The following is a 21,480-nucleotide window of genomic DNA, read 5'->3' as shown; positions in this document are numbered from 1 at the left end:
TCCCAGGAAGAAGTAGAAAAGAGGAATATAGATAGTGGTTAAGAACCGGCATTTTGGGGGATGGGGCAGATGCTCTGCCTCGGGAAAAAAAAGCACACCTGCCCTGATGTTGGTGGCTGGGTCTGGAAGATTACGTGGAAATTAAGCTAAGGATGTGTGGCTTCCAGATCAAAAACCGCAAAAATCTAACGCCGTGACTACTGACGACGGTCAGAGAGCACAGACTGGAGGAACCTCCCACGGCCTGGGCTGTCTGCGCGTGCGTGAGCCAGAAACCCGAGGCGCTCCCTGGGCCCGCCCTATCGATCGACCCGATCGGGGATCGTCAGCTTGGTTCTGGCCATAGAAGTTGCTCTTCTCGCGATGCTTCAGACCTGGCGGCAGGGAAAGGGTGGGCTAATTGGAGAGCTAGGAAGAACGTGAGGCGGCCGCACGCTGCTTTCCCAGAAAGCTGTGCGTGCTCCTCGCTTCCTCCGCGGTCTTCTGAGCGGTCGCGTGAACGGCTTTCTGCAGGCTGGTCATGGCGCTTCACGTTCCCAAGGCTCCGGGCTTTGCCCAGATGCTCAAGGAGGGAGCGAAAGTAAGGGCTGAAGGAAAGGAATGAGGTGGGAGAGTCAGCATAGGGCTGCGGCGGCCGCGGCGAAGTAGGAGGGCCTACTAACGGGCTGAGCGTGCTGCCCTGGCACAGCGGCCGGGGGAAGAGAAGATTCCAGAAAGGGAGGTGATTTTGGAAGGGCTCGGCCCCCGGAGCCTGCGGGCACTTTTCTTCCGCGACCGGGAGAAGGCCGAGGGATCGGCGGCACGATCGACATTGTACACCTTGAAGGTGGACGGATGTGAAGCCGCGCGTGCGTTTTGCCTCCATCCATAAATGGGGCTAAGGCCCGTCACCCTTAAAAGAGGTTGTGAGGGTGAAATTGAATAACGTAGATGAAATTGTCTTGAGAACTGCGACGTCGATTGATACATAGCTCGCGAGTTGTAGGATGGGGAAGAACGAGAACTAGCCGATCCAGAGAAGAGAGTGAGAAAAAGGGCCGGGTCTTGGTTGCTTCCTTCCCAGTGAGAAACATACGGCTTTCAGCTTAGTTGACAGAAGCCATGCGTTGTAGCCAAATGAGTTCCGGTCCCAACTTATGTTAGCTGGCTTAATCTAAAATCTAACTCTCTTGGGTTTTGTTTTCTTCGTCTTTAAATTATGGAGATTGGACCAAGAGGTGGTGTCTTTGAGTTCTGTGTAATCTGCAGGATAAGTGATAGAGGGGTGCAGATAACACTGTTTTGTTTAATGGCCTTGTCTTGAACGTTAGTTCGGTAGCATAGTTTTAAAAAATATCTTACTGCACTATTGATAAATTTGTCTCTTGTGCTATTCAAATTGCATTCCTCTGTGTATCCTCCAGATTTTGTTAATTCAAGAAATACATCAGTGTGGTTGAATTTAAGGTTTTATGCGAGGTACGGGGAGCATTAACAGTTTAATAGAACTAGGTTCATGTTTGTAGGATGCACTTTTCAAATAATGTCGGTATAGTAAGTAAATGTCAGGGTTTAAGGTAAATGTTGGTGGAATAATCTTTTGAAAATGATACGGGCTGATTCCCTTGAAAAAAATCAGGCTGAGATAATAGCTTCCAGTTTGGTTTTTTTTTCACTAATACAGTTTTGGAAAACTCGTGTATCACAAAACATTATTTGTCATTCCAGTGCTAGTAGTTTTTTACAGAACACTGAGCTATTTCTTTCAATAAGTAGGTACTGAAGGAACTGCAGTGAAAGACAAAAGTCCCACTTCTCGTAGAGTTTATGTCCTTCTAAGGCAGAAATAATGATTAAATAAAAGGAGAATTCCAAATAATGATGAAAGAAACTGCACTATAGTAGAGGATGACAGGAGGTAAAAATGTCTGTAAAAGAAGGATCAGGAATAGACAGAACACTTAGACGTTTAGGGAAGAACTCTTAGCTCAGTGCTTAGTGAGAGAAGCCCCTGAGCCTGGGCTGTTTCCCCCGACCTCTTACTTAGGGGGAAATGCCAGGCTCAGGGACTAACTAGTACAAAGACCCTGAGGAAGGAATGATTTTGACCTGTTTTTTTTTTTTTAAACAACAACAACAACAACAGGTTGTAGGGCTGAAGCTTACCAAAGAAAGGAAGAATGGTAAATTCAGAGGAGGAGCCATACAAGGGCCGGGATATGTAGGGCCTCATTTCCTTGAAAAGGGATTTGCATTTTATCCTAAGCTGGTTGGGAAACCATTGAAGGGTCTTAAGTATGGGAATGAGGGGATCTGATCAAATGGTAGTTTCTCACAGAATGGGGAGTGAGGGGAAGAAGCAAGAGTGTAAGCCAGGAGTTCAGACTTAAGTGTTATTGCTGGAATACAGTTCTTATTGCTGAAGATGCTTTTAAAGTAGTGGCTATTGGCAGGGGTTGGTGGCTCACACCTGTAATCCCAACACTGGGGAGGCCAAGGTCAGTGGATCACTTGAGGCCAGGAGTTCCTGGCCAACATGGTGAAACTCCGGCTCTCAAAAAAATACAAAAAAAACCAGCCTGGTGTGGTGGCGCGCGCCTCTAATCCCAGCTACTCAGGAGGCTGAGCCTCCAGAATTGCTTGAACCCGGGAGGCCCAGGTTGCAGTGAGCTGAGATCGTGCTACGATCTCAGCTCACTGCACTCCAGCCTGAGCGATAGAGGAGACTCTCTCTCTCTCAAAAAAGAGTAATGGCTTTTAACCTTGGTTTTGGATCACAAAATCATGGCTTGTATTGTAAAGCAGTACTATGTAAATAGAACTTTTTGCAGTGCTGGACATACGCTGTATCAGCGCTGTCCAGTGTGATATTCACTACCCACATGTAGCTACTGGGCATTTGAACTGTGGCTCCTGCAATTGAGGAACTGAATTTTTTAATTTTAATTACTTGAAAGTTTATTTTAATTGCTTTCACTAGCCCCATGTATGTAGCTAGTGGCTACTGTATTGGGCAGCGCTTCTCTAAAGAAATGTTCTCATGCACAGTAGATTAGTGAAATATATCTGAGGACCCAAGTAAACCTCAACTCTAAAAAAGTCCAGTGTAGAATTTGTGAGAATTTTTAGTACTATGAGCAGTTTGCTTTTCAATACATATACATTGGGATAATGTTGCAATTCAAAAAAAGTATTCAGTCTCTAAACACTTCAGTGGCACATACTTAAAGAACTTCTGGCTTTACAAAAGCCCAGATTCTAACACAATAAGAAAAATATTCCACATTTCAGCAGTTAGTTAGAAAATACTGATAAACTCTGGAAAGGTATTCTACTTGAAGTACCTCATACCCTTTCTCTAATTAGTCTTAGCATGGTTCCCTGTACTTTTCACTGCTTTTAATAAAAAAAATTTTAAGTCTTTTGATGTGTACGTAGGTACCTGCGGTCCCCCAAAATGTTATACTTTATTCATTCAACTAGAGAGGAAATGTATGCATCATTTATGAATATCAAATGCTGTGTTTTACATTTAAAAATCTTGTTTGATTGTCTCAACAATCCTATGAGTTAGGTACTATTATAATTACCTCATTTTATAATGAAGAAATGTTAAGAAAATTGCCCAAATTTAAAAAGAGCCAGAAAGCTAAGATTTGTAACCAGCCCTCTTGTGCCAAATACCTAAGCTATGCTCCCTCTTTATTAGAGGCAAGATATAAGCAAAGATATCTTGTATTTGAAAATTCTTGTTTCACTGTCCTAATTAGCGGGGTTTTTTGTTTGTTTTTTTAACAGCACTTTTCGGGATTAGAAGAGGCTGTGTATAGAAACATACAAGCTTGCAAGGAGCTTGCCCAAACCACTCGTACAGCATATGGACCAAATGGTAATTTCTAAATTAATATTTGTAAAGATACAGTAGTAGAATATTGTGTACTGCGTCTTCTTTTAAACTTGTTTTGAGGATGTTATAGTATGGCTTCGGAAGTTAATTTGTTAGCTCAATGAATAGTTCATTTCCAATTTTTAGTTATTTCTAATTTTCAATCAACTCACATCTCTTTAGAAAAATGGAGGTCAATATATTACTTTTTATCCTGTTGAGAGGATAGAAAAATTGTAACACTTTGACTAGTAAGATAGTACCTAATGTTCATTCTGACAAACACTAAATATAAAAGTGACATAGTTTAAGGAAGAAAATTCTCTCCTTCCTCTTGCCTTCTACCACCAATTAAATTTAAATGATACAGTTTCATGGAATAAACATACAACTAAATATACTAAGTAGATTATTTTGGCCTTTTTACATGTTAATTTCTGTTGAGCACTTGCTGCATGACAGTCATGTTGCAAACAGAAGATAGAAATTGGCAAAAATGTGAGATTTGGCATCTTACGTAGTAAATATTGTAGGACGTTAGGAAGGAAAGAAAGAATATGGGTCTGCAGTCAGAGAATGCCCGTGGGGCTATAAGATAAACTTGAAGAATTGATAGTATGTGTTTTCTTGCAAAGCTCTTTTTTTAATATACAAATTTATAATTTTTTAACTAGATTTTCCTTGGTATTTGGGGAAGGATTTGATTAATAATGGCTTTCTTTTTCTTTTTTTAACTGTTACTTTTGAGGAATGAACAAAATGGTTATCAACCACTTGGAGAAGTTGTTTGTGACAAACGATGCAGCAACTATTTTAAGAGAACTAGAAGTAAGTTGTTTCTTTAAAAAGTCAAGAAATATTTTGGTGACATCAAAATTAAGTAGATTTTAACTAGAAGAAATCTCATTTCAGATTGGATAAGGGACTATTTTTCCAACTTGAAAATTTATTGTACAGATTGTTCTAATTATAAAGAGTCCTCTTTAGATTGAATGTTTTAGCCACTAAAATCTTAAAAATCTCTTAAGTTATTAATTTATGGAGGGATTGGTTGTGATACATTGCTAATTACGATATGAAATTGATTACCATTGTCTTCATTCTATAGAGTGACTCTGAAGTGAATTATTCCACAGTGCAAAAACGTATACATATAACAGTGGTTTTTAAAAAGATCCAACCATTTGGTTTTGTGAAAATAAAAACAATCAGTTGATGGCATTTTACTTTGTTCAGCTTCAGTTTTACTGTTAGAATCTATAAAATAGATACTGCCTGCCAGCAGGGTTATAAGGAAGGTCTGGCACCTGAACAGGCAGAGAGAGCCATTCCTCATTCCCGCCTTGTAATTAAAGGATAACATATTCAACCTCAGGGAATTTTCCTGAAGCTTAGCCCTTGAAAGCACTAGAACTTAATCTTTTGTTTTAAATGAAACTGTAGAAGAATCAACATTTTTCTAACCTCTTAAATAATATATTTTTGGCTGGACGCGGTGGCTCACGCCTGTAATCCCACCACTTTGGGAGGTCAAGGCAGGCGGATCACCTAAGGTCAGGAGTTTGAGACTAGCCTGGCCAACATGGTGAAACCCCATCTCTACTAAAAATACAGAAAAAAAATCAGCCGGGCATGGTGGCACACACCTGTAGTTCCAGCTACTCAGTAGGTTAGGGCAGGAGAATTGCTTGAACCTGGGAGGCGGAGGTTGCAGTGAGCCGAGATCGCACCACTGCACTCCAGCCTGGGCGACAGAGCAAGACTCCATCTCAAAAAAGAAAAAAAAAATACATATTATATATATAAATTCTTAAAGAACTTAAGTTAAAAGTTAAATTTTAACTCCACAAAACACTCGTACAAGGATTTGTCACTTTGAATGTTAATGCTGCACACTGATGATCTCAGGAGTTACATCTCAGGAGTTATTAAAGTACAGTGGTGATACTGTCAAAATAATAAAATCACAGGGCTGACTTTTTATAGTTTTCTCGTTGCTCTCAGTTCTTACTCCTTGGCTTGTTTCTGTAAAGGTATCTAAAATTAAATCCTAAGAATAAAATCCACATAAAATTATGTTACATTTGAAGAAAAATTTTATACTCCCCCTTTTCTTTAAATCACAAATGATAACCCTTACAACAAGAATATATAGTAAAATAGATATTGAGAGTCATGACCAAGTTAAGTGGTATCTATTTTAGTTCTCCTGAAGGCTTTTAAAAAATATCTAGGTTTGGTGGTTGTAATTACTTTGTTTTTTAATTTAGTAAAATATAATGATACGCTGAAACATGTGTGGCACTGTATGTACAGGCCACCAAAAGAGGATGCACTTTGAAATTCTTATTTACAGTGATACATTTGTGCTGATCGGCATAAAGGGACTTGGATTTTTTCTTGTGACCACACTATAGGTAGCGTATAGCAGTGTAGCAGTGTGATCAGATGGAGTTACCTAATCTACAAGAAAATTGAGTCTATTTAAGAAATGGAAATGAACAATTTTATGTTGCTTTAAGGATCAGATGTTTAACTTGATATTACCTTTTCTACTAGGTACAGCATCCTGCTGCAAAAATGATTGTAATGGCTTCTCATATGCAAGAGCAAGAAGTTGGAGATGGCACAAACTTTGTTCTGGTATTTGCTGGAGCTCTCCTGGAATTAGCTGAAGAACTTCTGAGGATTGGCCTGTCAGTTTCAGAGGCAAGTGTTCATTTATAATTTACTCCTACTAAATTTTTGCTTACATATACACCTGCTTAAAACATAAACTAAAATCATTATTATAGTAGTAGCTAACATGCACTGAGCAGTTTGCTCTGTATCAGCCATTATAGTACATATGCTTCACATGCAGTATCATTTTAGTCTCACAAAAACCCTATTAGTGAGGCCTTATAATCCCATTTTATCTATTTTTTCCCCCACTTTATTTTAGATGAGAAAAGAGACTAAAATTAGAAAAATCTTGCCCAAGATCTCATAGCTAGTGAGTTAGGTAGAGTTAAGATTCAAATTTGGGCTGTCATCTAAGCCTCCATTCATAACTAGTAGAGTCTACTATATGTTTTCTTCCGAAGTATATTCTTTGTCATTTTGTATCAAAAATAAACATCCATATGCATTGGGTTACCAAAATAAGCTACTTTAAGTCATGTCAGAATAGGAAATGTTGTTTATATTTTAGGTCATAGAAGGTTATGAAATAGCCTGCAGAAAAGCTCATGAGATTCTTCCTAATTTGGTATGTTGTTCTGCAAAAAACCTTCGAGATATTGATGAAGTCTCATCTCTACTTCGTACCTCCATAATGAGTAAACAATATGGTAATGAAGTATTTCTGGCCAAGCTTATTGCTCAGGCATGCGGTAAGTAAATATCAGTAAATGAAAAGATCCAAAATAAAAATATCTTTAACATGACTAGATACTTTCTCTGTTGTCCCAAAATAATCTTTTGATATGTCTCATTTTCTTAACAGTATCTATTTTTCCTGATTCCGGCCATTTCAATGTTGATAACATCAGAGTTTGTAAAATTCTGGTAAGTAGAAAATGCATTAATGCTACATATCTAGGTCAGTTTTTTTGTGTGTTTTTTTTTGTTTTTTTGTGCAAAAAAAAAAAAAATGTGTTCATCTAAACCTAAATGTTACTTCATGATTTGAACCCTTAGGACTTTTTTTGAGGCATTATTTTTATTTATGTATTTATTTATTTTTGAGACGGAGTCTCGCTCTTGTTGCCCAGGTTGGAGTGCAATGACATGATCTCGCCTCACTGCAACCTCCGCCTCCCGGTTCAAGTGATTCTCCAGTCCCGGCCTCCCGAGTAGCTGGGATTACAGGCATGCGCCACCACACCCGGCTAATTTTGTATTTTTAGTAGAGATAGGGTTTCTCCGTGTTGGTCAGGCTGGTCTCGAACTCCCGACCTCAGGTGATCCACCTGCCTTGGCCTCCCAAAGTGCTGGGATTAACAGGCGTGAACCACCGTGCCTGGCCTTTGAGGCAGTATTTTGTAACATTTTGATGTTGCTAAGTTGTAATAATACTACTACCTATTCAAGTTTAAAAGGATATTGACATATTATCTCCTTATAAAGTCATTTTCTGTGATGTCTTGTGGGTTTAAGAATAATGTACAAACAAAATACTAAATTTTTTTTTTTTTTTTTTTTTTTTTTTTTGAGACGGAGTCTGGCTCTGTTGCCCAGGTTGGAGTGCAGTGCCTCGACCTCGGCTCACTGCAACCTCCGCCTCCCAGGTTCAAGCAGTTTTCCTGCCTCAACCTCCCAAGTAGCTGGATTACAGGTGCATGCCACCATGTCCAGCTAATTTTTGTATTTTTTTAGTAGAGGCAGGGTTTCACCATGTTGGCCAGGCTGGTCTCAAACTCCTGACCTCACGATCTGCCCACCTTGGCCTCCCAAAGTGCTGAGATTACAGGTGTGAGCCACCGCGCCCAGCGCAAAATACTAATTTTTTTGTGTTCTTCATAATACTCTGAATTATAATAAGCTTATAAGACAGTTTTGAGTGGGGTGGAAATTGTCCTATTCCTCTTCAATAATAGAATTCACACTTTAATGTTAGTATTGAAATATTAAAGTATATTTTTGATAAAATGTGCTTGATAGAGTAAAACCTATCAGTGGAATGGTTTTGGTTTTGCACATTGGCATTCTGATTGTTAATGTGAATTTAGCATAACATAAGTACATGTGCTTTCCCTGAAGATACTCACGTGTTGTATGTTTGCTGTCTCCCTCCACGTACTGCCAGCTTTTCCCATTAAATGTAACCTTGTGAGAACAGAATCTTTGCTTTGTTCTGTGTTGTATTTGCAGTACTGACAGCTGTGGCTGGTATATTGGCACCAAGTACAAGGTAACTGAATGGCTAAGAGCAGTTCTCTGCCTTTGATTCTTCCCAGTACATGGAAGGACCTCCCCTCCCTAAAAGTAGCTCATTCCCTCAGTGATTTCTGCCTCGAGCAGAAGGGTGTGCTGTATGTCCACCACTCCACCCTTTATCCCAGGAGTCACTGTCTTGGTTTATGACTTTATTTTAGAAAGGGATATTTTTGGTATATGGAGAATCAACAGTTTGACCGTAATGTTATTTTCATGAGATTGCTGATGGGTTTGGTATTCAATTCCTTAGGGCTCTGGTATCAGTTCCTCTTCAGTATTGCATGGCATGGTTTTTAAGAAGGAAACCGAAGGTGATGTAACATCTGTCAAAGATGCAAAAATAGCAGTGTACTCTTGTCCTTTTGATGGCATGATAACAGAAACTAAGGTATGTAGACTTCAAACCTTAAAAGTAATAATTGGGGTTGCACTTTCAGATTGTTTGAGTTAGCTCTTAAACCAGTAAGTACTTCTTAAAAAACTGAACATTGCAGGATCTTACCTATTTTTTTATGCCAGATTTAGTCTTCAACTATCTAATTCAACTACTGAACATTAAACTTGAAATATAAAGATGGTGGCCGTATTATTTATAATCTGACACACAGCCCTTCTAGTAGAGCTTATACATTCAGCAAGTGAAAGAATATGAGAATGTGAGTATTTTGTGTGCTCTTCACGAAAATAAAGTTGACATTCTGTAGCATCCTGAAACAAGATAAGCTAATGTAATTTGAAAATGGTAGGTATGTTTCTAAAAATACATGTTAGAAAGTTTGAAGTTTGTGTTTATAGTCAATAGTGGCTGACTTCATCTCTAGAATTCTTGAAATCCAAGTTGTTGATAGTTTTAAAATTTTGTAGCATGAGGTGGGTCTGGTCATTTGGTCCACATTTTATTTTATTGTATTTTATTCTTTTTTTTTTTTTAGAGTCTTGCTTTGTCACCCAGGCTTGAGTCCAGTGGTACGATCTCGGCTCCCTGCACCCTCCGCCTCCTGGGTTCAAGTGATCTCTGGCTAATTTTTGTATTTTTAATAGAGACAGAGTTTCACCATGTTGGCCAGACTGGTCTCCAACTCCTGACTGCAAGTGATCCACCCGCCTTGGCCTCCCAAAGTGCCAGGATTACAGGCATGAGCCACCGCGCCCGGCCTAGTCCACATTTTAGAAAAAGTTTGAGAACCACAATGTTGTATTGATAACGCTAGTTAGCCTTTGTCAAAAGACAAACACCAGGACACCTACCTACCTGACATATTTAAAATAAAAGCACTTCTCGGCCGGGCATGGTGTCTCACGCCTGTGATCCCAGCATAGGCCAAGGCAGGCAAATCACGAGGTCAGGAGTTCAAGACCAGCCTGGCCAACATGGTGAAACCCCGTCTTTACTAAAAATGCAAAAATTAGCTGGGCGTGGTGGCGCTTGCCTGTAATCCCAGCTACTTGGGAGGCTGAGGCAGGAGAATCACTTGAACCAGGGAGTCAGAGGTTGCAGTGAGCTGAGATCCTGCCACTGCACTCCAGTATGGTGACAGAGTGAGACTCTGTCTCAAAATAAATAAATAAATAGATAAAGGTACTTTTCCACCTAAGTACTTAACAAAAGCAGATGCATCTGTTTTGACAGGGGTTCTAGAAGCAAGCTGAGTTTCTATTTCACACATACAGTATTCTGCTGCTTCATAATATATGCACATTTATCTTCATATTTTTTTGCCAAACTTTTATTTCTTCAGTCAACTATTATCTAATGACTTTGAACACCAACGTAGTGAAATGATTTTAAAGGGAATGTTTACTTGTTTTGCCAGGGAACAGTGTTGATAAAGACTGCTGAAGAATTGATGAATTTTAGTAAGGGAGAAGAAAACCTCATGGATGCACAAGTCAAAGCTATTGCTGATACTGGTGCAAATGTCGTAGTAACAGGTGGCAAAGTGGCAGACATGGCTCTTCATTATGCAAATAAATATAATATCATGTTAGTGAGGTAAGAAAAAGCCGAATTTTTTTTTTACCTATATCATAAATGGTTTTTTGGTGGTGAAAACACTAAACGAAATAGACCATGAAGACTGTTAATAAAGGGAAAGTAAAGGTAGTAGGTCAAATAGCAGGACTTAGTTTGGGGAGGGGTCAGGAAACACCTCTGAGAAAACATAAATTTAAGCTGAGAGCTTGAAGAACCAATTACCAGATAATTGAAGAGGGAAAAGCATTCCAGGCAAAAGGAACAACTTGTCCAAGAGACTAAGACACAAGCTTGGTGCATTGCCTATCAGAGTGTGGAGTCAGGAAGATCCCTTTTAATCCATGAACACATTTATGGTGCACACTAGACAACTTACCCATTTCTACCTACCACCATCCCTAGTACCTAATAAAATGTGCAAAATAAATCACTCGTTCACAGAACATTGATTGCACAAAGTAAAGCAAAAATTTTCTATATGCTGTTGAGTTTTGTAAGGGTTTCTCTGATGTTTTAGAACTATAAACCACTGACATCCTAAAGTGACTTCCATTCTCCCAATTCTAGAACAATGCCATACAATACAGGCTTAAGATGTGGTACTATTGGCCAGCTGGACTCACTCAGAGAGTCAGGAATCAGCTTCCTGGCCTCAGTGTTCATTGCAATCCAGACGTGTTCTGAGTTAAAATCCATTGTCAAAGGAATGTGACATGGGGGCTGGTATACAGGTTCCTCTTTAATTTGAACTTTATATGCTATCTGAAATTGATTAAAACTTTTATTAAGGTCTTTGTGTTTTTTAAAGGCTGAACTCAAAATGGGATCTCCGAAGACTTTGTAAAACAGTTGGTGCTACAGCTCTTCCTAGATTGGTATGTATTTTGGAAAACACTAAAAGATAGTTGAACAAGATGGAATTTTTATTACAACAGTCACTTTCTTACAGACACCTCCTGTCCTTGAAGAAATGGGACACTGTGACAGTGTTTACCTCTCAGAAGTTGGAGATACTCAGGTGGTGGTTTTTAAGCATGGTATGTAGGAATGGTAAAACATGTTTAAGTGTAGGGCTTTAGCTTCTTGTATTTAATCACCAAATATATTTAATTTTTTGATAGAAAAGGAAGATGGCGCCATTTCTACCATAGTACTTCGAGGCTCTACAGACAATCTGATGGATGACATAGAAAGAGCAGTAGACGATGGTGTTAATACTTTCAAAGTTCTTACAAGGGTCAGTATTAGCAATAATCTTAGTAGTTTGTAAGGTCTGAGTAATTTGTATGGTCTTAAAAGTACGGTTTGCAGACTCTTGCACATCATGAGAACTTCAGAATGAGTGGTTTATATGAAATGAAGCACCTGTTTTTGTTTTTACCTAAGACTTAAGTGTCCATTGTTAGTGAATATGATAGTTTCCAAAAAAGATTGTACAGAGGAGTTCACAGCAAAACAGAGCTTTAAAAAAAATTGTTTATCGTTGTTTTCCATTGTAATGTACTGTTAGTTGCTAAAGCAGTTCTTAGTGCTATATCTGTGGATATGCAAAAATGATACGGTACTATTCCCATTCTTCACTTTGGTCATTTTCATATACCAGACACTGTGCACTAAGAAAATCTGCCCCACCCACTCATTTTTGCCAAATTTGTAATATGTATTTGAGTAACAATGACTGATAAAAACTCCTGTTTGGTGGGGTACTGGAATGTGAAAAGATTAGAAAACTGCAAACTGATTTTTAGTGAATTTGTTTTGTGTTCATTTTTTTTTTTTGGTGGGGGCACTACATACAGGATAAACGTCTTGTACCCGGAGGTGGAGCAACAGAAATTGAATTAGCCAAACAGATCACATCATATGGAGAGGTACAGCTTTTTCTGTATAAATTGACTTTCTTTCCATTGCTTGAATAAAAGACAGTAATTAACACATTTTTGTTTTAGACATGTCCTGGACTTGAACAGTATGCTATTAAGAAGTTTGCTGAGGCATTTGAAGCTATTCCCCGCGCACTGGCAGAAAACTCTGGAGTTAAGGCCAATGAAGTAATCTCTAAACTTTATGCAGTACATCAAGAAGGAAATAAAAACGTTGGATTAGATATTGAGGTATTTGAAAAAACACTGAACTTAAATTGCTTTATTTGGGGAATGCACAACCTAAAAATAGTATGAGTTTAAAAGAAATATCAATGAGAAACAGTGTTCTGATTTGGGAGCAGATTATTTTCTTAGTTTTTACATAGTTTGTCTGATGGAGGAACATTTCATTTTCCTTCTGTTTTATTGATAGTCTTTTGTTCTGTAGTGTGTAGTCAGCCCAGTTCTGTATCCATTGATTCAACCAACCACAGATTGAAAATATTTGGAAAAACTAAAGACATTTAAAAATACACTATAACAACTATTTACACTATGTTATATAATTAATCTGGAGACGATTTAAAGTATATGAGAGGATGTGCATAGATTATATCCAAACACCATGCCATTTTATATAAGGGATTTGAGCATCCACAGCTTTTGGCATCCTTGGAGGTGCTAGAACCAATCCTCACATACTAAAGGATGACTCTGTAAGGTAGGACTGTGATTGGTTACTTTCCAGTACTATTTAAGGAGCTATGTGAGGCTTTTTGTGGGTATAAACATTTTCACATAAAAGGATTTTAAATGAAAGGATGAAAATTGTGTTTGACAGGCTGAAGTCCCTGCTGTAAAGGACATGCTGGAAGCTGGTATTCTAGATACTTACCTAGGGAAATACTGGGCTATCAAACTCGCTACTAATGCTGCAGTCACTGTACTTAGAGTGGATCAGGTGAGCAAAGTGAAATTTTGATCTTTAAAAATACTCATTTGCATACGGTTTAATAGTATTATTTTCCCAGAACTAGAACATAGCATAGTTCTAATTCAAAGGATTCTTAGTCCTCACATATTAGAGATACTATGTGCCCCCTCCAATTTTTTTCTTCTATTATAAATTGTATTGAATATATTACAACTAATTTAAAATGGAGATCTTTCCACTGAAAGAATCCTTTGCCATTTTAAGTTGGAATCAGTGGAACAAATGTAATTTAAATATAACTTTCAAACCTTTTAGCCTTAGAACCCATTTGTACAAATAATTTAGAGAGTAAATTTAATATATAATACTAACATGGAATTTGGAAGGACCATAAAGCTCTCAAGCAGACATTGCAGACCACCAGCTTGAAGGAAAATGGAGTCTCTAGCTGTCTGCAGATAAGAGGACTGGGCATTGAAAATTTTTTCTGCTATGACAAATTATAGCTTGAGGTACTAAAAGATGTTAAAGATGTTTAAAATCATATTTCTACCCTTTTTTTTTTTTTTTTTAAGAATTGTGGTAGACTGTTCTATATATAGAAGTAAACCTGAAATCATCATTATTTTTCCAAAAGGTATTTTCTGGCAAACTTAAATACATTTCCCCACAAAATTCTAGAAGTAATTAATAAGCAATGACTATTTATAAGTACTTAATAGAAAATTTTAATTTGCTAGAGGGACAGTATACATCCATTAGGTAAAAGTCATGTCATATTAAAGGTGGAGTAAGTCCTAAGTAGAAATCAGTGGAAAGACATTTCAGCTTTTAAGTACAGTAAGGACCAGTTGGTGGTAATTATAACAAATTTATTGGAAGAACTATGATAGCAGGAGATGACCAAAAATGGAACTGGATATTTAGTTTCAAGTCATTGAAAATAAGCAGAAACTAGATGTTTATGTACCAGATTAACGGGTTTCTCTGTCAGCTTATTAGGTGATTTTCAATGGAAGAATATGTTTGAGTTCTTAAATAGAAACCTAAGAAAATACTTATTCTAGAAATTAGAATGTGGCCAAGAATAAAAGGGGAAACCAAAAATAGCAGGGACGGAAGAAGCTAAGTAGACTGCAGCATAAGGTACACAGAAATTCCAACTGTGTTAGTTAGGAACTTTGAATGTCAATTATTCAAGCAAGACAATAACCACCACCCTTGGTCACAAAGGCAGTTTGAATTTTGGCTTTAAACTAGGAAGTCTGCTTTATCTTATGGTAGGAGAAGTTGTTGGTTGATCTGTTCCCCCAGTCTTTGCACTCTATGTGAAGTATGTATCTAAAGAACCCATCCAACTGTATTAACCAGTTTGTGTATATAGTGTATAGTATAATGAACCTAAATTTGTATAGTATATATTCTAGAAAAGGAATTGCACATCAAGCTTTTAAGCATTGGATAGTGTAGTACGGAGTGGATTAATCTTTGTTGGAATGTCTGTTTCACTAGTTCTCAAAGTATGGTCCCAAAATAGTATCAACATCACCTGAGAACTTGTTAGAATGACAGATTCTCAGCCAGGTATGGTGGCTCACACCTGTAGTCCCAGCTACGTAGGAGGCTGAGGTGGGAGGATCACTTGAGCCCAGGAGTTGAAGGCTGCAGTGAGCTATGATCACATCATGACACTCCAGCCTGGTTGACAGAGTGACACTCCATCTTTTAAAAAACTAAAAATAAATAAGAAATACAGATTCTTGGAGGCCAGGCGCAGTGGCTCACGCCTGTAATCCCAGCACTTTGGGAGGCCAAGGCAGGAGGATCATGAGGTCAGGAGGTTGAGACCATCCTGGCTAACATGGTGAAATCCCGTCTCTACTAAAAAAAACAATTAGCTGGGCGTGGTGGCAGATGCCTGTAGTCCCAGCTACTCGGGAGGCTGAGGCAGGAGCATGGCATGAACCTGGGAGGTGGAGCCTGCAGTGAGTAGAGATGGCACCACTGTACTCCAGCCTGGGCGACAGAGCAAGACTCCATCTCAAAAAAAAAAAAAAAAAGAGGAAGAAATACAGATTCTCAGATGTCATTCGAGACCCACCAATATCAGAAATGCTGGAAGAGGCCTAGCAGTCTGTTTTAATGAGCACTTTTGATTATGGTGTCCACTAAAGTTTGGGAACTACTTGTTTTAGTGTTTGTTTGTTTTTTTTTTTGAGACGGAGTCTTGCTCTGTCGTCAGGCTGGAGTGCAGTGGTGTGATCTCAGCTTACTGCAACCTCCACCTCCCAGGTTCAAGCAATTCTCCTGCTGCATCAGCCTCCCAAGTAGCTGGGACTACAGGCGCATGCCACCATGCCCACCTAATTTTTTTTTGTATTTTTAGTAGAGACGGGGTTTCACCATGTTGGCCAGGATGGTCTTGATCTCTTGACCTCGTGATCTGCCCGCCTTGGCCTCCCAAAGTGCTGGGATTACAGGCATGAGCCACCGCACCCAGCTTTTAGTTACTTTTTAAAATCAACGTGCACTTAGGTTCTAAAATTATGCTTAATGCCTTTAATTCAGTCTGAAATTACTCTCAATTGGTAACATGTTATTCTGAGAATTTCAGGTTTAGGTATCTTTTTTGTTGTTGTTGTGATAAGGTCTTACTCTTATCACCCAGGCTGGAGGACAGTGGCACAATCATAATTAGCTCACCACAGCCTCAAAATCCTGAGTTCCAGTGATTCTTCTGCCTTAACATCCCAAGTAGCTGGGACTGTAGGCAGGTGCTATCATGGTTGGCTGATATATATATATTATATTATATATATATATTATCAAATATTATATGTATTATATATATATATATTTTTTTTTAGTTTTTGTAGACTAGGTCCCACTTTGTTGCCCAGGCTGGTCTCAAACTCCTGGCCTCAAACCTTGGACTCCCAAAGTGCTAGGATTACAGGCATGAGCCACTGCCCAGTTCAGGTTTGCAGATGGTAATTAAGATGTTTTCCAGCCAAGCGCAGTGGCTCACGCCTATAATCCCAACACTTCGGGAGGCCGAGGCGGGTGGATCATGCAGGAGTTTGAGACCAGCCTGGCCAACATGGTGAAACCCTGTCTCTACTAAAAGTAAAAACTTAGCCGGGCATGGTGGCGGGCACCTGTAATCCCAGTTACTCAGGAGGCTGAGGCAGGAGAATTGCTTGAACCCAGGAGGCAGAGGTTGCATTCAGCCAAGATCATGCCACTGCACTCTCTAGCCTGGGCAACAGAGCAAGACTCTGTCTCAAAAAAAAAAAAAAGCTAAAACCTATTTATTTTAGATAAAGTAAGGTGAGGTTTGTGGCGCTTTTTTTTTAAGTTGGGACCTTAGATTTTTGTTTATGAAAATTCCTGGCTGCTTGAATGATTCTCATTTACAGGTTTTAGAAAATTTCAGTGTTAAACTTTGTATATACTTTTGTATCAACTACTTTAGATTATAATGGCAAAGCTGGCAGGTGGACCTAAAGCTCCTAAACCACAAGGAAATTGGGACAGAGATGGTTGGCAAGACGAATCTCATATATAAATAGCAAATCAGGTGCCAAACTGACTGACCGACTTAACCAGTGATGCATGCACATATTTTCACTTTCAGCTTTTTGAGTTATTGAAGTGCATGTCTTGGAATGTTCACTAATCTCTGTGGATTTTATTGCGGTTATCCATAAAAGCAGTAAACTTTCTCATGCTGCTCAAAGTTTACAATTGAATTTCTAACAAGGGAGCTAGCAAACTGTGCTGTAGTGTTTTATATGCAGTACATAATTATATCAAGAAGATTGCTTAATCTTAAATCATGCTAATAGAAGCATTCTTTTCATTCTAAAGGTTAAGTTGATAAGCATACTCTTGTGTGATTCTTTTTTATGCAGATCATCATGGCAAAACCAGCTGGTGGGCCCAAGCCTCCAAGTGGGAAGAAAGACTGGGATGATGACCAAAATGATTGAAATTGGCTTAATTTTTACTGTAGGTGAAGGCTGTATTTGTAGTAGTACTCAAGAATCACCTGATGTTTTCTTATTCTCCTTAAATTAAGAGGTATTTTGTGTTTGTATTCTTGGCTGGATGTTATAATAAACATATTGTTACTGTCAAAGCCTTATTGTCTAATGACCACGGTTATTGGCTCTAAATGACTTGTGTTCCTCTCAACCTTGTTAATCACATGAGCTGTGGGACTTAAGGCAAGTCACTTATGTAAGTAGAGGCCTATTACCTATGTATATCTGGCCTACTGCCTGTTTGTGTAAATAAGTTATTGGAACACAGCCATGCTCATACCATTACATATTGTCTGCAGTTGCTTTCTAACAAGGGAGTGGCAGAGTTAAGAATTTTTATTTTTGACAGAGACCAAATGGGCCTACAAAGCCTAAAATATTTACTATCTGGCCCTCTACAGGAAAGGTCTGCCAACACCTGGACTAGATTTCCAGAGTGTTTTTGTCACAGCTCTGGAATTCCTGACTCAAGGTGACTTGTTTCAATAGCAATTAATAATTTGTTGAATGGAAGACACTCTACTTAGCAAAAAGTACAAAAAAAATGCTTATAACAGAAAATAGATAACCTGACATACAAAATTAAGTCAGTTTTCATAAAGCAGATTCTGTTTTGTTAAAATCAGTAAGGAGTATTGAAAAAGCCAAGAACATTATAAATAAGTTATTATAAATAATTATACTGAATTTTATAGCACATGTGCTACTATATGTGTTGGTTATGTAAGGTCCTTAATACTGTTTGAAACTGTGTGTGTATGTATAATTTCTTGAGACAAGGTGTTGCTCTGTCGCACAGGCTGGAGTGCAGTGGTAAAATCTCAGCTCACTGCAACCTCTGCTGTTGGGCTCAGGCAATCCACCCACCTCCGCCTCCTGAAAAGCTGGGGACACAGGCACACACCACCGCATTTGGCTAATTTTTAAGTTTTTTGTAGAGATAGGGATTACTATGTTACCCAGGCTGGTCTCAAACTCCTGGGCTCAACGTTTCCTACTGCCTTGACCTCCCAGAGTCCTGGGATTACAAGCATAAGCCACCGCGCCAGCCTGTTTTTAGTATTCTTTCCAAGAGATTTTAGAAGCAGTATGACTGACTGGGTCTTACATAAACTCAACAGGTGTTAGGAATGATACAACTCTCATTACTGCCACAGCAAGTTAGAAGTGTTCATTGTATGTCGAAGTCGTCCTCAGAGAACCTTTCAAGAAGTTCAGAGACGCTTGGTGTCCCTAAGCTCTTTGTGTTGCATGTAACTCAAACAGTGGCTGACTTGGGACAGTTCACAGGCTTTCTCTGGTATGCTGGTATTAAGGGGTTTGGTACCCAATTATACTCATAGGAGTGAGACTGGTTTGTCTTACATCTGTCCAAAATCAGTTGACCACTGGCACAGAGCAAATACAGAGTAAGGCCTTATATACCCCAGCTTATGCACACTATGGCATCAGAAGGATTATAAAGAAACATTGCTCCCATTTACATTCTGCTGTCAATATAGATGCTTATAAAATTAACACACTTGTATGGCCCAGCACGGTGGCCAGCACTTTGGGAGGCCAAGGCAGGGGGATCACGAGGTCAGGAGATCAAGACCATCCTGGCTAACACGGTGAAACCCCGTCTCTACTAAAAATACAAATAATTAGCTGGGCGTGGTGGCGGGCGCCTGTAGTCCCAGCTGCTCAGGAGGCTGAGACAGGAGAATGGCGTGAACCTGGGAGGTGGAGCTTGCAGTGAGCTGAGATCGCACCACTGCACTCCAGCCTGGGCGACAGAGCAAGACTCCGTCTCAAAAAAAAAAAAAAAAATTAACACACTTGTAATGAAGCTTCATTAGCCAGTCTGAGGAAACATTTTTTAAAGTGTTACCTAGTAGGGTAAGTCAGTAGAAGTTAAAATCTTCCCAGTAATAAAACAAGATTTTAGGGTAAGTCAGTTTATTGATGTGTTGTGATCCATCACCCAGATATATTAAACACAAAGGACTTAAGTAATTCAGGATTTCCTTTCCAGAAACAAAGCAGGAATAAAAACCACTATGACAATATAAAACCTTTGTACATTTTTAGGTATTTTTCCCTTCAATGATTTCTTCTGGCATGTATTTAATGTTAAGTGAACATGATTTTAATTAGTCTTTTTTTATTGTTATTTCAGCCATTATAAAAGCCATAAATGTGTTTCCAGAAAAAGTGCTTTTGATATTATTACAGTATTCTCTCATAAAATAGGAGGTACGCTTGTGAGTTTAGTACTTTAGTTGTAGGCACAGCTTGCACATGTGTGTCGCTGATGTGAAACCACTGCCCTTTTGATTCCATTTCAAAATCTGTCATGAGAAAATGAAAAATCAAACATAAATGGAAAGATTCAAGTTGATTACTTTTTGGTTTTGCCGTAATCTGCTGAGTGCCTGAATTTTCCAAGACATCTTACCTTGTGGAATATCACCATGAAGAACAAGATTAGAGAGATGACTATTTGCGGTTCTTGCCTTGGCATAGGCAGTGTAATGCCCCGACCTCATAGTACCACTGTGTTCAACAACTCCATATAAGGAATAGAGTACCCTTGTATTTTCTTCTGCAACATTCTTTAAAAATGAGTAGAATCCAAAAGTTAGTTCTAGTTCCATTTACACAGATGTCATGGGCAAGACAAGTTTACACTATGCAAAGGGTCTTTAACCATTACTTTGAGAGTGCAGAAATCATTCATGAGTCTACTCTTTTCTCCATACCTCTTCTCAGCCTGAGACACTTCTGTTTTTATTATAAATTCACCATTGTTCCCTTGGTAGAAAAGCTGTAAGCCACAGGCCACTTGATGCAGTTACCTGGCTCAGATACCAAATAACTGAATTCAACTTGCCAGTTTCTTTAGGAGCCTGAGGATAATTCTTAACAACCCCAGCTATTAACAACTCTGAATACCCTGTTTAAAAAAAGGTAAGCCCTGAACAGGAAGAGAACAGTATTTTAGGTTGTGCCAAAAATTACCCCTTACATCTTTAAATGTCCCCAAGGGAGTTGGTGAGAAGCACATTCAACCTCTCAAGTGTTCACTTTCCCCACGAGAGAGTGCAGGCTGCTTATTCTTTCAGGACTCCATATGCCATAGGGCTGGCAACAGGAACAGGCATTCTCTGGGCCAGGAGCCACTTTTCAGACAACTATTTATGTTCTCATGTAAAAGTCCGTAACAGGCATCACTGCCCTTCAGTAGTACTGTCTCTATACTCAGCTTCCCAATCTGTGCCTCCATATTCACTGAAGAACTTAGTACTTCTCTGTCCATCTATGATCCTCACAGGACTTTAAATGCCATTCCATTTTAGTCAACCACACCCAGGACTAGAGTCTGGGCTTGTCATCACTCAGAATTGTTCAACTTCATAAAATTTTTTTTGAGACAGGGTCTTACTCCGTCACCCAGGCTGGAGTGCAGTGGCATGATCTCAGCTCAATGCAACCTCTGCCTCCTGGGCTCAAGTGATCCTCCCGCCTCAGCCTCTGGAATAGCTGGGACTACAGGTGCACACCACCATGACCTGCTAAATTAATTTTTTGTAGAGACAGGGTTTCAGCATGTTGCCCAGGCTGGTCTCAAACTCCTGAGCTGAAGGGACATAAATCTTATTTTTAGTCTTAGTCTACAAATCTTCTGTTTATTCAACTCTCATCTCACCTATTCTGTACTCTTTAACCTAACAGGATCTCCAATGCTAATATTCTCCTCACCTATGAAGACTTTTGGCTTCATTCCTGATATGGTTTGGCTGTGTCCCTACCCAAATCTCATCTTGAGTTGTAGCTCCCACAAATCCCACGTCATGGGAGGGTACCCGTTGAGAGTTAACTGAATCATGGGA

At 39.1% G+C, this 21,480-nt stretch overlaps 3 protein-coding genes across 19 annotated transcripts in view; 1 reads left to right on the top strand and 2 right to left on the bottom strand.

The window, feature by feature from the left end:
- Positions 1-265, bottom strand: part of LOC101143014 (putative uncharacterized protein encoded by LINC00269) — a 36,352-nt gene extending 36,087 nt beyond the window's left edge. For 6 of the 9 annotated variants that reach the window (XM_019017700.4, XM_063702741.1, XM_063702738.1 and 3 more), the window contains exon 1: positions 99-244. The gene's annotated coding sequence lies outside the window, so the exon portion shown is untranslated. Of the gene's footprint in view, positions 1-98 lie in introns of all 9 variants that reach the window. The other 3 variants (XM_055373856.2, XM_055373855.1, XM_055373853.2) reach the window with 3 other exon arrangements.
- On the top strand, positions 256-17,700 carry CCT8 (chaperonin containing TCP1 subunit 8). Of its 2 annotated transcripts, XM_055373849.2 has the most exons (16): positions 355-580; positions 3,778-3,868; positions 4,614-4,693; positions 6,425-6,574; positions 7,059-7,239; positions 7,353-7,414; positions 9,036-9,173; positions 10,600-10,778; positions 11,569-11,635; positions 11,710-11,797; positions 11,882-11,997; positions 12,560-12,631; positions 12,710-12,874; positions 13,467-13,586; positions 17,035-17,139; positions 17,474-17,700. In XM_055373849.2, exons 1-15 carry the CDS (start codon positions 521-523, stop codon positions 17,125-17,127), a joined length of 1,662 nt encoding a protein of 553 aa, XP_055229824.1. In that variant the 5' UTR covers positions 355-520; the 3' UTR covers positions 17,128-17,139; positions 17,474-17,700. The 2 variants fall into 2 exon arrangements, with proteins under 2 accessions (XP_004062700.1, XP_055229824.1); XM_004062652.5 differs by lacking the exon at positions 17,035-17,139 and having other exon boundaries at positions 256-580.
- Positions 17,701-19,529: 1,829 nt separating this feature from the next.
- Positions 19,530-21,480, bottom strand: part of USP16 (ubiquitin specific peptidase 16) — a 29,933-nt gene continuing 27,982 nt past the window's right edge. For all 8 annotated transcript variants that reach the window (XM_063702734.1, XM_063702735.1, XM_063702733.1 and 5 more), the window contains 2 exons: positions 20,046-20,202; positions 19,530-19,938 (listed from right to left, as the gene is read on the bottom strand). In XM_063702734.1, the coding sequence (XP_063558804.1) occupies positions 19,817-19,938; positions 20,046-20,202 (279 nt within the window). In that variant the 3' untranslated portion in view covers positions 19,530-19,816. The remainder of the gene's footprint in view (positions 19,939-20,045; positions 20,203-21,480) is intronic.

The sequence above is a fragment of the Gorilla gorilla genome, chromosome 22, assembly GCF_029281585.2.
Source record: "Gorilla gorilla gorilla isolate KB3781 chromosome 22, NHGRI_mGorGor1-v2.1_pri, whole genome shotgun sequence".
Taxonomy (NCBI): Eukaryota; Metazoa; Chordata; class Mammalia; order Primates; family Hominidae; genus Gorilla; species Gorilla gorilla.
This window is presented reverse-complemented; position numbering and strand designations above follow the sequence as displayed.

Excerpts from the sequence above, each read along its gene's own strand:
- CCT8 (XM_055373849.2), top strand. The coding sequence starts at position 521 with ATGGCGCTTCACGTTCCCAAGGCTCCGGGCTTTGCCCAGATGCTCAAG. Across the intron at positions 4,694-6,424 it reads CTATTTTAAGAGAACTAGAA|GTACAGCATCCTGCTGCAAA; the intron begins GTAAGTTGTTTC and ends CTTTTCTACTAG. Across the intron at positions 11,636-11,709 it reads CTACAGCTCTTCCTAGATTG|ACACCTCCTGTCCTTGAAGA; the intron begins GTATGTATTTTG and ends ACTTTCTTACAG.